Below are 14,702 nucleotides of genomic sequence, written 5' to 3'. Positions count from 1 at the left end.
AATTAGGTTTGCGTCAGAATGTAAATAAATTCTATGTATTTTGATGATTTGTCAAGGGCTCTGTGTACTATATTACTAAACAACATACCATGTGATCGCTTCGTATTTGCGCTACATAGCGCAAGACAGTTAAAAAAAAATGCTCCATATACCGGTATCTAAAATATGAACTAACAGTTGTTTGTTTGTATAAAATATCCCCTGCGTTACATGTTGAGCAAGACAATGGCAAAAGACGAGAAACTTAATTACAAGCTGCTGGTTTTTTTCTTGGCACGGACTACTTTTGTTAGTAAATGCTGTGTCGAGTCCCAATAATAAGGCTCTATTGGTGATGTAGATTCGCATCCCTTTATTCACTAAGATGAACAGTAGGAACAAGTTTCATATAGCTTGCAGAATGCACCACAGATGTACAACACTTTACAGTATAACCGAGCCATGTGATATACAATACTAGACACTTTTATACAAGGGGGTGCACTACTTTAAACATACAGACATGGACAAATCTGTTGGTACCCTTAAAGCTCACTGATGTGCAAGAATGGTTCATTCCTCCTGAAAAGTGATGACATTTAAAGTTACTGTCTCATCCATACCAGCATACCTCTGCTGTGGCATAGAATAAAGCATAGAAACTGTGAAAAGAGATCAATTATTGCTTATTCACCAAAGATATTATAAAATGGCTTGGACAGATTTGCTGGGACCGTCTGAAAGATAATAAATACTGTATTTATAATATTTTTAACTAATTGCTTTCTTGAATTAGCATGACTTCAATCTTCTGATGAGTCAAGTAGCCTCTATAAATGGAGAAAAGTAGTCGCTCTGCTGTTTGGTATCATCGTGAGCACCACATTGAACATGGACCAGAGAATGCAAAGGATAGAGTTTTCTAAAGAGATCAGGAAGAAAATTATAGACAAGCATGTTCAAGGTAAAGGTTAAAAGATCATCCTCAAGTAGTTTGATGTTACTATAACTACAGTTGCAAATATTATTAAGAAGTTAAAAGTGCATGGGACTGTAGCCAATATCTCTGGATGAGGCTGCAATTGGAAAATCAACCCCATATTAAATAAGATAACAGTAAGAATGGTAGAAAACCAATCAAAATTTTCTAAAAGAAACAAGCTGAATTCCAAGGTCAAGTATGTCAGTGTCTGATCGCACCATTCAACACTTGTTAAGTGACAGTGGGCTTTATGGACTCCACTTTTGAAAAAACATAACAAAGCCAAAATAAAATTTTTGAAAAATGCATATTGGCACAATGCTTCTTGGAGAATGCTCTTTGGACAGATAATCAAAATTGGAGCATTTTGGAAAGGCACATCAGTTGTAAACCTAACCCTCCCCGTTGGTGCCTAATCCTAACCCTCCCCGGTGGTGCCTAACTCTCCATCCCTGTTGCCTAAACCTAACCCGCCCCGCTTAGTGCTTAACCCTAACCTCCCCTTCTAAGTGACTAAAGCTAACCCTTCCTCCTCGGTATCTAACCATAACCTTCCCGTCCCTGCACCCTAACCACCCTTCTCATGCCTAAACCTAACCTCCCTTCCCCAGCGGCAGTACTGGGATTCCGGCTAACCGTATTTTGACGACGGAACCGCGAGCGGCATCGGTATCTAGCCGCCGGGCTTGTGGTGTCCTTCGGGATACTGGCATTGGTATTTCGACCACTGGGATCCCGTCTGACTGGAACTTAACTGTATCCCGTCCCAAACGCAGGTCATGGGTTCTCCAACAGGATAATGACCCAAAACACACAGATAAAAACACCTAAGAATGTACAGTATAGGAACAAAACACTGAACTATTCTGAAGTGGCCTTCTATGAACCCTGACCTCAATCCTATTGAACATTTATGGAAAAAAGCTCTAACATGCAGTCTGGAGAAGGCATCCATCAAACCTGAGACAGCAGGAGCAGTTTGTGAAGGAAGAGCGGGCCAAACTACCTCTTGACAAGTACATTACATAGTCTAAGTGAGAGCTACAGAAATCGGTTGATTGCAGTGATGGACTCTAAAGACTGTGCAATGATATATTAGGTTGAGGTCTCATCATTTTTATCCATGTCCTTTTTATTTGTTTTATTATAAATAATCAGTTAAATCAAAAATCAAATGCAAAGCTTCTATTACATATGGAATAAACAATGCTTGATTTGAAAACTATGGGTTCTCTGTTTTTCATGGAAGGGTACCAACAAATTTGACTATGTCTGTACTGTAAATGCCGTTTGGTTGTTTTTTTTTTTTTAAAAGCAAGAGAAGATCTACTAATCTGTCACCCACCTGTGTTTTGTGAAAGGATTCACGTTGACAGATTGTAGTATGGGTGAAGGGTAGGGGCAGGGCCAGGTGGGATGAATAACTAAATAATACGCTCTAATTATCACTCTCTGGCATGGATGAGTTATGTTAGAAAATGTAAACCATTGTGAAAGATATATAACTAGTGAGGTCAGACAGTGAATAATATAAGTATATGTTCATAAGTATTCACACCAAATCTCGTATTGTAAATTATTTTATTCTGACCAAGCAATTATTTTCTGTTATATGGACCCCAAAACATCACAAATCCTTGGACCTTTCTTGCACCCCCAAATTCTTTAAAATAAACACAGACGTTTCTTTGAATTTACTTACCGATAATTCTATTTCTCATAGTCCGTAGTGGATGCTGGGGACTCCGAAAGGACCATGGGGAATAGCGGCTCCGCAGGAGACTGGGCACAAAAGTAAAAAGCTTTAGGACTACCTGGTGTGCACTGGCTCCTCCCCCTATGATCCTCCTCCAAGCCTCAGTTAGGATACTGTGCCCGGACGAGCGTACACAATAAGGAAGGATTTTGAATCCCGGGTAAGACTCATACCAGCCACACCAATCACACCGTACAACTTGTGATCTGAACCCAGTTAACAGCATGATAACAGAAGGAGCCTCTGAAAAGATGGCTCACAACAACAATAACCCGATTTTTGTAACAATAACTATGTACAAGTAATGCAGACAATCCGCACTTGGGATGGGCGCCCAGCATCCACTACGGACTATGAGAAATAGAATTATCGGTAAGTAAATTCTTATTTTCTCTAACGTCCTAGTGGATGCTGGGGACTCCGAAAGGACCATGGGGATTATACCAAAGCTCCCAAACGGGCGGGAGAGTGCGGATGACTCTGCAGCACCGCATGAGAGAACTCCAGGTCCTCCTCAGCCAGGGTATCAAATTTGTAGAATTTAGCAAACGTGTTTGCCCCTGACCAAGTAGCTGCTCGGCAAAGTTGTAAAGCCGAGACCCCTCGGGCAGCCGCCCAAGATGAGCCCACTTTCCGTGTGGAATGGGCTTTTACAGATTTTGGCTGTGGCAGGCCTGCCACAGAATGTGCAAGCTGAATTGTACTACAAATCCAACGAGCAATCGTCTGCTTAGAAGCAGGAGCACCCAGCTTGTTGGGTGCATACAGGATAAACAGCGAATCAGATTTTCTGACTCCAGCCGTCCTGGAAACATATATTTTCAGGGCCCTGACTACGTCCAGCAACTTGGAATCCTCCAAGTCCCTAGTAGCCGCAGGCACTACAATAGACTGGTTTAAGTGAAAAGCTGAAACCACCTTAGGGAGAAACTGAGGACGAGTCCTCAATTCTGCCCTGTCCGTATGAAAAATTAGGTAAGGGCTTTTATAGGATAAAGCCGCCAATTCTGAGACACGCCTGGCTGAAGCCAGGGCTAACAGCATTACCACTTTCCATGTGAGATATTTTAAGTCCACAGTGGTGAGTGGTTCAAACCAATGTGATTTTAGGAATCCCAAAACTACATTGAGATCCCAAGGTGCCACTGGAGGCACAAAAGGAGGCTGTATATGCAGTACTCCCTTGACAAACGTCTGAACTTCAGGAACAGAAGCCAGTTCTTTTTGGAAGAATATTGACAGGGCCGAAATTTGAACCTTAATGGACCCTAATTTGAGGCCCATAGACAGTCCTGTTTGCAGGAAATGCAGGAAACGACCCAGTTGAAATTCCTCTGTAGGGGCCTTCCTGGCCTCGCACCACGCAACATATTTACGCCAAATACGGTGATAATGTTGTACGGTTACATCCTTCCTGGCTTTGATCAGGGTAGGGATGACTTCATCCGGAATGCCTTTTTCCTTCAGGATCCGGCGTTCAACCGCCATGCCGTCAAACGCAGCCGCGGTAAGTCTTGGAACAGACATGGTCCCTGCTGGAGCAGGTCCTTTCTTAGAGGTAGAGGCCACGGGACTTCCGTGAGCATCTCTTGAATTTCCGGGTACCAAGTCCTTCTTGGCCAATCCGGAGCCACGAGTATAGTCTTTACTCCTCTCCTTCTTATGATTCTCAGTACTTTTGGTATGAGAGGAAGAGGAGGGAACACATACACTGACTGGTACACCCACGGTGTTACCAGAGCGTCCACAGCTATTGCCTGAGGGTCCCTTGACCTGGCGCAATATCTGTCCAGTTTTTTGTTGAGGCGGGACGCCATCATGTCCACCTTTGGTTTTTCCCAACGGTTCACAATCATGTGGAAGACTTCTGGGTGAAGTCCCCACTCCCCCGGGTGAAGATCGTGTCTGCTGAGGAAGTCTGCTTCCCAGTTGTCCACTCCCGGAATGAACACTGCTGACAGTGCTATCACATGATTCTCCGCCCAGCGAAGAATCCTTGCCACTTCCATCATTGCCCTCCTGCTTCTTGTGCCGCCCTGTCTGTTTACGTGGGCGACTGCCGTGATGTTGTCTGACTGGATCAACACCGGCTGACCCTGAAGCAGAGGTCTTGCCTGACTTAGGGCATTGTAAATGGCCCTTAGTTCCAGGATATTTATGTGAAGTGACGTTTCCATGCTTGACCACAAGCCCTGGAAATTTCTTCCCTGTGTGACTGCTCCCCAGCCTCTCAGGCTGGCATCCGTGGTCACCAGGACCCAATCCTGAATGCCGAATCTGCGGCCCTCTAGGAGATGAGCACTCTGTAACCACCACAGGAGAAACACCCTTGTCCTTGGAGACAGGGTTATCCGCTGATGCATTTGAAGATGCGATCCGGACCATTTGTCCAGCAGATCCCACTGAAAAGTTCTTGCGTGGAATCTGCCGAATGGAATCGCTTCGTAAGAAGCCACCATCTTTCCCAGGACCCTTGTGCATTGATGTACTGACACTTGGCCTGGTTTTAGGAGGTTCCTGACTAGGTCGGATAACTCCCTGGCTTTCTCCTCCGGGAGAAACACCTTTTTCTGTACTGTGTCCAGAATCATCCCTAGGAACAGCAGACGTGTCGTCGGAATCAGCGGCGATTTTGGAATATTTAGAATCCATCCGTGCTGTCGTAGTACTACTTGAGATAGTGCTACTCCGACCTCTAACTGTTCTCTGGACCTTGCCCTTATCAGGAGATCGTCCAAGTAAGGGATAATTAAGACGCCTTTTCTTCGAAGAAGAATCATCATTTCGGCCATTACCTTGGTAAAGACCCGGGGTGCCGTGGACAATCCAAACGGCAGCGTCTGAAACTGATAGTGACAGTTCTGTACCACAAACCTGAGGTACCCTTGGTGAGAAGGGCAAATTGGGACATGGAGGTAAGCATCCTTGATGTCCAGAGACACCATATAGTCCCCTTCTTCCAGGTTCGCTATCACTGCTCTGAGTGACTCCATCTTGAACTTGAACCTTTTTATGTAAGTGTTCAAGGATTTCAGATTTAAAATGGGTCTCACCGAGCCGTCCGGCTTCGGTACCACAAACAGCGTGGAATAATACCCCTTTCCCTGTTGTAGGAGGGGTACCTTGATTATCACCTGCTGGGAATACAGCTTGTGAATGGCTTCCAATACCGCCTCCCTGTCGGGGGGAGACGTTGGTAAAGCAGACTTCAGGAACCGGCGAGGGGGAGACGTCTCGAATTCCAATTTGTACCCCTGAGATACTACCTGCAGGATCCAGGGGTCCACTTGCGAGTGAGCCCACTGTGCGCTGAAATTCTTGAGACGGGCCCCCACCGTGCCTGAGTCCGCTTGTAAGGCCCCAGCGTCATGCTGAGGACTTGGCAGAAGCGGGGGAGGGCTTCTGTTCGTGGGAAGAGGCTGTCTGCTGCAGTCTTTTTCCCCTTCCTCTGCTCCGGGGCAGATATGAGAGGCCTTTTGCCCGCTTGCCCTTATGGGGACGAAAGGACTGAGCCTGAAAAGACGGTATCTTTTTCTGCTGCGAGGTGACTTGGGGTAAAAAGGTGGATTTTCCAGCCGTTGCCACCAGGTCCGATAGACCGCCCCCAAATAACTCCTCCCCTTTATACGGCAATACTTCCATATGCCGTTTGGAATCCGCATCCCCTGACCACTGTCGCGTCCATAATCCTCTTCTGGCAGAAATGGACATCGCACTTACTCTTGATGCCAGAGTGCAAATATCCCTCTGTGCATCTCGCATATATAGAAATGCATCCTTTAAATGCTCTATAGTCAATAATATATTGTCCCTGTCCAGGGTATCAATATTTTCAGTCAGGGAATCCGACCAAGCCACCCCAGCACTGCACATCCAGGCTGAGGCGATTGCTGGTCGCAGTATAATACCAGTATGTGTGTATATACTTTTAAGGATATTGTCCAGCTTCCTATCAGCTGGTTCCTTGAGGGCGGCCGTATCAGGGGCGGTAACGCCACTTGTTTTGCGTGTGAGCGCCTTATCTACGCTAGGGGGTGTTTCCCAACGCGCCCTAACCTCTGGCGGGAAAGGGTATAATGCCAATAACTTTTTAGAAATTAGCAGTTTTTTATCGGGGAAAACCCACGCTTCATCACACACCTCATTTAATTCATCTGATTCGGGAAAAACTACGGGTAGTTTTTTCACACCCCACATAATACCCTTTTTTGTGGTACTTGTAGTATCAGAAATGTTCAAAACCTCCTTCATTGCCGTGATCATGTAACGTGTGGCTCTACTGGAAAATACGTTTGTTTCCTCACCGTCGACACTGGAGTCAGTGTCCGTGTCTGTATCGACCTGAGGTAACGGGCGCTTTAGAGCCCCTGACGGTGTTTGAGACGCCTGTACAGGTATTAACTGATTTGCCGGCTGTCTCATGTCGTCAACAGTCTTTTGTAAAGTGCTGACACTATCACGTAATTCTTTCCATAAGACCATCCAGTCAGGTGTCGACTCCCTAGGGGGTGACATCACTAACACAGGCAATTGCTCCGCCTCCACACCATTTTCCTCCTCATACATGTCGACACAACGTACCGACACACAGCACACACACAGGGAATGCTCTGATAGAGGACAGGACCCCACTAGCCCTTTGGGGAGACAGAGGGAGATTTGCCAGCACACACCAGAGCGCTATATATATATAGGGATAACCTTATATAAGTGTTTTTCCCTAATATAGCTGCTGTATATATTTATATGCCAATTTAGTGCCCCCCCCCCTCTTGTTTTACCCTGTTTCTGTAGTGCAGGACTGCAGGGGAGAGTCAGGGAACCTTCCTCCAACGGAGCTGTGAGGAAAAAAATGGCGCCAGTGTGCTGAGGAGATAGGCTCCGCCCCTTTTTCGGCGGCCTTTCTCCCGCTTTTTTATGTAAAAATAGGCAGGGGTTAAATACATCCATATAGCCCAGGAGCTATATGTGATGTATTTTTTGCCAAAAAGGTGTTTTTATTGCGTCTCAGGGCGCCCCCCCCCAGCGCCCTGCACCCTCAGTGACCGGAGTGTGAAGTGTGCTGAGAGCAATGGCGCACAGCTGCAGTGCTGTGCGCTACCTTATTGAAGACAGGACGTCTTCTGCCGCCGATTTTCCGGACCTCTTCCGTCTTCTGGCTCTGTAAGGGGGACGGCGGCGCGGCTCTGGGACCCATCCATGGCTGGGCCTGTGATCGTCCCTCTGGAGCTAATGTCCAGTAGCCTAAGAAGCCCAATCCACTCTGCACGCAGGTGAGTTCGCTTCTTCTCCTCTTAGTCCCTCGGTGCAGTGAGCCTGTTGCCAGCAGGTCTCACTGAAAATAAAAAACCTACTTTAAACTTTTACACTAAGCAGCTCAGGAGAGCCCCTTAGCCTGCACCCGTCTCGTTCGGGCACAAAAATCTAACTGAGGCTTGGAGGAGGGTCATAGGGGGAGGAGCCAGTGCACACCAGGTAGTCCTAAAGCTTTTTACTTTTGTGCCCAGTCTCCTGCGGAGCCGCTATTCCCCATGGTCCTTTCGGAGTCCCCAGCATCCACTAGGACGTTAGAGAAACATCTTTTAATTTTCCATTAGACATTGCATAGTACTAATAATCAGCTATTGCCTTGGAGCTGCTGGAAAATCTGGCTAGATTACCTTCGCTACGAACAAAGTTTTAGAAATCAATGTTTGTTTTTAGGTTTAGATTCTTCTTCCCTACAAAGGGGTGTATTCAATAACTGTCGGAAGCTGCTGTCTTGTCGGAAAGACGGCAGCTTCCGACAGAAATAGGTCGGAAGGGGTTCCGACCTATAAAATAGTGGCTGATTTTTTCCGACAAGTCGGGAATTCCCGACTTGTCGGAAAACACGTGGATCGGCGGAATAGCTGCCGATCCATGTGCTTCTGTCGGAAATGGGACCAAATCTGACAGATTTTGGCCCCCTTTCCGACAAACTCAATCCGATTTGAAAACAAGTCGGATTGAGGTGAGGAGACAAGCGGGTGAAATCGACGGCTGGCGTGGGAAGCTGGCTGCGGGGGGACATGTCTGTGGCGGCGGGGGAGGCGCTGCAGGGAGAGAGGTGCCTGGCCATCCCACGGCCAGGCACCTCTCTCCCTGCAGCGCCTCCTTCCTCCGCCCTAGACATGTCCCCCAGCAGCCAGCTCCTCCCGCTGGCCGTCGATCTCTGCTCCCCCCGCCACCCATCTTACCCCCGCCGCCGTCCCACTCACGCCCGCCGCCATCTGCATCCCTGGCCGCTGCTGTCAGCGCATCCGCTGACAGCAGAGGCAGGACGGGACCCTGTGTACAGCCAAATCCGACAGTCGGATTTGGCCGTTCATTGAATAGGGGTTGTCGGATCCATTCCGACAACTGCATGTCGGAATGGATCCGACTCTTATTGAATATACCCCAAAGTCGTTATAAGACTAGAGTTAGGTGGAAAAAAACCAAAAAAACTGTACTTACCAGTTTCTGTAAAGATAATGGGTCAGAAGACAATTTTACATTGTTTTCAATGTAAAGGTTCTTAAAAATCACCTCTGCGACCAACATCTGAAGCCAATTAGAGGCAATAGAAGAAACAAAATGTTTTTTCTCTTCCATTGAAAATTCTGCAACATAAGTAAATTTATTAAAAAAGTTACAATAATTAACCCCTTCTCATCACATCACAGTCTGACTTCAATATCTGTAATTTTTTTGTACTGTACAGTGCCCATAAAATTCTTACTTTTTTCCATAGGACAGTTGCAGAAATTCTCATTACTTTCTTTATAACCCAAGGCTAGAATGCACAGTAGCAACAGCTTAAATGAGCATCAACAACTAAACAGAAGCACCCTTGCACAAAATAGTTATTTTCCCATCAAAAACAAAGCTGCTGCCAAGTTTTATTCTGAGTCAGGAATGGGGAGATTGATGTTATGAAACTGCCTCATCAACGTCTGGAATTTGCAGTGCTTTCCCTCTACGTACAATAGCATGGTGTGACGGCACAGCACATGAGAGCACATGACCCCATAACGCTGCAGTGAGTTTCTCACTGTCAAACTACAAGTACACCCACTGATTACAGTGAGCAGTATAGTTTATCGAAACCCCTCAATTGTAACTGACGTGAAATTTTGGGATGCATGTAAGGGATGTCCCATTCACCATTGACAGCTAATGGGTAAAGAGAATTAGGGCACTGTCTTAAAAACAAGATATTACCTCAGTACTAATGTGAAAGGCTCTCCTGTTCTGTACTGTGATTACAACTTAGTCTAAAAGCACATAAATCCCACATATAAAGTTAAAGTAGCAATCCCACTTTAGTTTCTAAATAGTGACTTAAAGTACCTTTAACATATGCACTGTTAATCTTAGTAACCCTACTAAAAATCATTATCTTTTTTTCAAGATCCCTCCGGAGGGTAGGCAAGCATGTCACACTCAGAGCCTCACAGACTCTCAGCATGAGACAGGGGGGATACTTTACAACACAAACTGAGCTCAGAGGAGTGTTCAAAAGTCTCTCTACTACATAAAGGGGCAGACGTATCCAGTCTGGAGAAGGGATAAAGCAGTGATTAACCAGTGATAAGTGGAAGGTGATAACGCACCAGCCAGTCAGCTCCTAACTGCCATTTTTCAAATCCGTAATGATTGGCTGGTGCGTTATCACCTTCCACTTATCACTGCTTTATCACTTCTCCAGGCTTTATACGGTATCCGGACTCCAGGTCGACAACAAAAAGGTCAACACCAATTGGTCGACACACCTTAGGTCGACATGGACAAAAGGTCGACAAGAACAAGGTCGACATGGAAAAAGGTCGACATGAGTTTTTTTTCTTTTTTCGAACCTTTTCATACTTAAAGATCCACGTGGACTACGATTGGAACGGTAATCTGTGCCGAGCGAAGGCACCTTGCCCGAAGCATGGCGAGCGAAGCGAGCCATGCGAGGGGACGCGGTGCACTAATTGGGGTTCCCGGTCACTCTACGAAGAAAACGACACCAAAAAAACATAAAAAACTCACGTCGACCTTTTTCCATGTCGACCTTGTTCCTGTCGACCTTTTGTCCATGTCGACCTAAGGTGTGGCGACCAATTGGCGTCGACCTAAGGTGTGTCGACCTTTTTGTTGTCGACCCTGAGTCCCAGACCCGCTTTATACATCTGCCCCAAAGTTCCATGTGACTGTGGCTACCATGGTTGTTACATGAAATGGTGCAGAATTCACACTTATTAACACCAGACTGAAGAAAACAAACAAACAAGGGAAATTATTAAATAACAATATTGAGTTATTTAAAAATAAATAATTAATTAATGGTATTGGTGCTTTAAACAAGAGGTAATTGGGTCAACATTTTATTATTATACTTTTTTTTAATAATGTTTATAAAATTACAATACCTGCACATGAAACACAGATGTAAAATACATAATCTCCGGCCACCTGATGTAGCAAATTTTTATTTAGATAGAAGCCAAGGAGTATCCAATATTCCACAGCAGCAGCAAGCATCCCATGCAAATATGCTGCCATCTCTTGTGACAATGCCTTTAACAAATATAAAATACGACAATGAATGAAGTCACAACAAAATAAACAATTATATGAATGTGATATGCCTATTATATTCACTGTACACAGTTACATACAGATGTGTCCTCATACCTCTTACCTCAAAACATCACGTGGTGGGGTCGCTATGCCAATAAGACGCACAAGCAGACTCTGTTGATTAAAATGATATGCAACATGCCTATTAAAATGATATGCAACATGCCTATATTCTGTGTGTGTGACCGCCGCTGTATCTGCATACTGTACGAAATGGTACATTTCATACCGCACGCAGATACAGCCGTGGTTGCACACAGAATATACAGTAGGCATGCCGCATATCATTTTAATCGGCATGAGCTTGTGCGTCCTATTCTCATCATTTTGCGCCTTTTCATGGAAAAGTTGCACCTAAAGGTGCTCGGCACTACCGAGTCACGCCACAGCATGGCGTGACTAGAAGGGCTGTTTAACGTGCAGAGAGAATAGATGTAAGTGGACATATCTGTAGATGCAAAATGGGATTTAGAGGCCCCCAACATCTCCCAACCATTACTATTACCTGCCTTATGTAAATTAGGTTTTTGCCCACACTGCTTTGCTTTTCTGGAGACTTTCCCCAACCCGTTCCCCCTAGTCACCTGTATGATACCTTTGTTTAAATGTCTGTCTCTTTACATCCGCCCCTTGCCTCTATTGTTTGTAATGCATGTATCTAAAGTAGTGTGTTCGCCCTTGTCTGTTTTCAATGCACTTCCTAGTGACAGTGAGAAGTATATACACACATTATATCTATATACAATATGGATCCACACTCACAGCTGCAATAATTTAATGTGCGGTGCTCCATGATGGGCCAAGAGTCTCCATAAAATATAAAATCCAATTCACCACTTTGCACCAATAAACAATTTATTGCACCTTACAGGTGCATTTCAGGTGCTAAGCTTAGCAGCAATCAATAGCAGCATGTCGACGCTTTGGTTTGCTTAGAACAGTGGTTCCGAAACTTTCTGGAATTACGGCGCCATATCAGTATCAGCATTTTTTCAAGGCACCCGTGGTCCCTATTCCAAAAAGGAGAGTCATGGTAGACTTACCATGGCTCTTTCTGCGAGGTACATTGGGTTCCACAGGGAAACATCGGGGTGTAGAGTGGATCTTGATCCAGAGGCACCAACAGGCTAAAGCTTTAGGCTGTCTCAGAATGCATTGGGGCCTCCTCTATAACCATGCCTCCAGGCACTATGAGCTCACTGTGAGCTCAGTTTCGTTAACCAGTCCAATGCAGGAGCAGGTAAGAGATGGTAGATGTTAGTCACATAGAACCACATTCTCACAAGAGGAGAAGGGACCAGCGGCTAATGCCATACAAACCCATAGAAGCTAGGTGCGTCAGGGTGGGCGTCCTGTGGAACGCAATGTACCTCGCAGAAAGAGAGTTAACCATGGTAAGTCTACCATAACTCTCCTTTTCTGCAACAGGTTTCCACAGGGAAACATAGGGGATGTCCTAAAGCAGTTCCTCAAGGGAGGGGACGGGCCTTTGCGGGTATGAGAACCCGGCATCCAATGGAAGCATCCTGGGAGGCGGAAGTATCAAAGGCATAGAACCTAATAAACGTGTTCACAGAGAACCACGTAGTCGCCTTGCACAATTGTTCTGCGGACAAGCCACGGCAGCCGCCCAAGAAGATCCAACAGACCGAGTAGAATGGGCATTAATAGTAGCAGGAGCTGGGAGACCAGCCTGCGCATAAGCTTGTGCAATCACCATTCTAATCCATCTGGCCAAGGTTTGCTTATTCGCAGGCCAGCCACATTTAACAAACAAAACAAAAAGGGAATCTGACCTCCTGATAGAGGCAGTCCTCTCCACATATACATTGATAATGTCGATTATCTTTACAGGAATAAAAGCTATACCTTAAACACACCTTAAATACACTTTAAACCTTTAGCCGCTGTGGCCGCTATACTTAATTCACACTACGCACCTTTTACGCTATTAGCGTAAAAGGGTTCCGTAGTGTACGGACTTTGCGTACACACGCCGCGCTGACGGTACAAAATACTTGCAGCGCATACACACCCAGAGATACACTTTAAACCTTCACAGTAATGCAATGCAATGATATTACACTCTAAACCTTATGCAGCAATGCAGTGTGATGCTACTACACTTTAAACCTTATGCAGCAATGCAGTGAGATGCTATTACACTTTAAACCTTATGCAGCAATGCAGTGTGATGCTATTACACTTTAAACCTTAGCAGGGCAATGAGCACACGACACCAATTGTGATTAACCGCTGGGTTCCGACACCACAGTGGATTATTTCTGAAAGGGGGTTTACAATACAAATTATACACTACAATACAAGACAATATATATAACAGAATAATGGCTACAGTCAATGTACATACGTGAGAATATTCGCGTGCGCTTCCTGGTCCAGTCCTCCGTAATCAAATAGATAACGTTGTGAGTCTTGTGGGTGGCCGGCCTGCAGCAGGCTTTATTTATACAAGTCTTCCAAAAGCAATACAATGGATACTGTTCCCTTTGTCCATTGGACACAGGGATGCACTTTTACAGTACAGGAGAGGTCATAGGTTGATTTGAAAAGGTAGGTGATGTCTTTCTCAACTGCTCTTGTGGGTGGTCTCCTCTCGATTCCCGCCGCATACATAATATACAGTAAATACAGTTCATATCTATATTCTGCTTCTGCACATAACTATCCGCAGGAACATGCGATCTTCCGCAGACCAACACCGGAATGTTTCCCTTAAAATACCCTACAGCTGGATACCAAATATCACCTTATAACCTTAGTCTGTCCCCATCTTATCCTGTAAAGGTGAATCCCTTTGTTCTGCAACCATTTAAACAGCTATAACTTTCTGATGTGGTGCCAGGAGACTATGTGTACATTGTGCACTATTTGGATTAAATATGTAATGTGTTCTAATGGCCCTCCATACGTACACAAACTCTGCCGTAAATACCCATACCACGCGCCGATGCGCAGGACCGCGGGAGCGACCATACGCAAAGTGCGTACATGTGCACGCACTGCAGAACAAGTGCACGCGCTGTGGGCATGTGTGTGCAGTTTATACGTGCTGTGTGTTCTGCAATATTTTTCGACTTTAGCAGTCACCAATAACTGCCACTATCTAATCACTAAACATAAAATATCAATATAATATCTACAGGCGATTGGATGGTCGGAGGAGAGTTGTAGGCGGAAAATGTAGGACCTAGTGGGATAGTAAAAAGCATGTATGTATGAATCCATGTCTGAGGGGCATGTATCATCGTGCCGTATATGTTTTAGATAAGCTTCGAGGTATTGCGAAGTATACATTAAATCCTTCTTATCCCGTATTAAGGGTCTGTAAGTGGG

The 14,702-nt window shown here is 45.3% G+C and overlaps 1 protein-coding gene across 4 annotated transcripts in view; it reads right to left on the bottom strand.

The window, feature by feature from the left end:
* The window catches only part of SLF1 (SMC5-SMC6 complex localization factor 1), a 382,477-nt gene that overhangs the window by 53,587 nt on the left and 314,188 nt on the right, over positions 1-14,702 (bottom strand). For all 4 annotated transcript variants that reach the window (XM_063964017.1, XM_063964013.1, XM_063964015.1 and 1 more), the window contains exons 12-13: positions 11,135-11,282; positions 9,195-9,340 (exon numbers count right to left, since the gene is read on the bottom strand). In XM_063964017.1, the coding sequence (XP_063820087.1) occupies positions 9,195-9,340; positions 11,135-11,282 (294 nt within the window). The remainder of the gene's footprint in view (positions 1-9,194; positions 9,341-11,134; positions 11,283-14,702) is intronic.

The sequence above is a fragment of the Pseudophryne corroboree genome, chromosome 1 (assembly GCF_028390025.1).
Source record: "Pseudophryne corroboree isolate aPseCor3 chromosome 1, aPseCor3.hap2, whole genome shotgun sequence".
Taxonomy (NCBI): domain Eukaryota; kingdom Metazoa; phylum Chordata; class Amphibia; order Anura; family Myobatrachidae; genus Pseudophryne; species Pseudophryne corroboree.
Note: the sequence above shows the minus strand (reverse complement) of the source record. Positions and strands in the feature narration are given on the sequence as shown.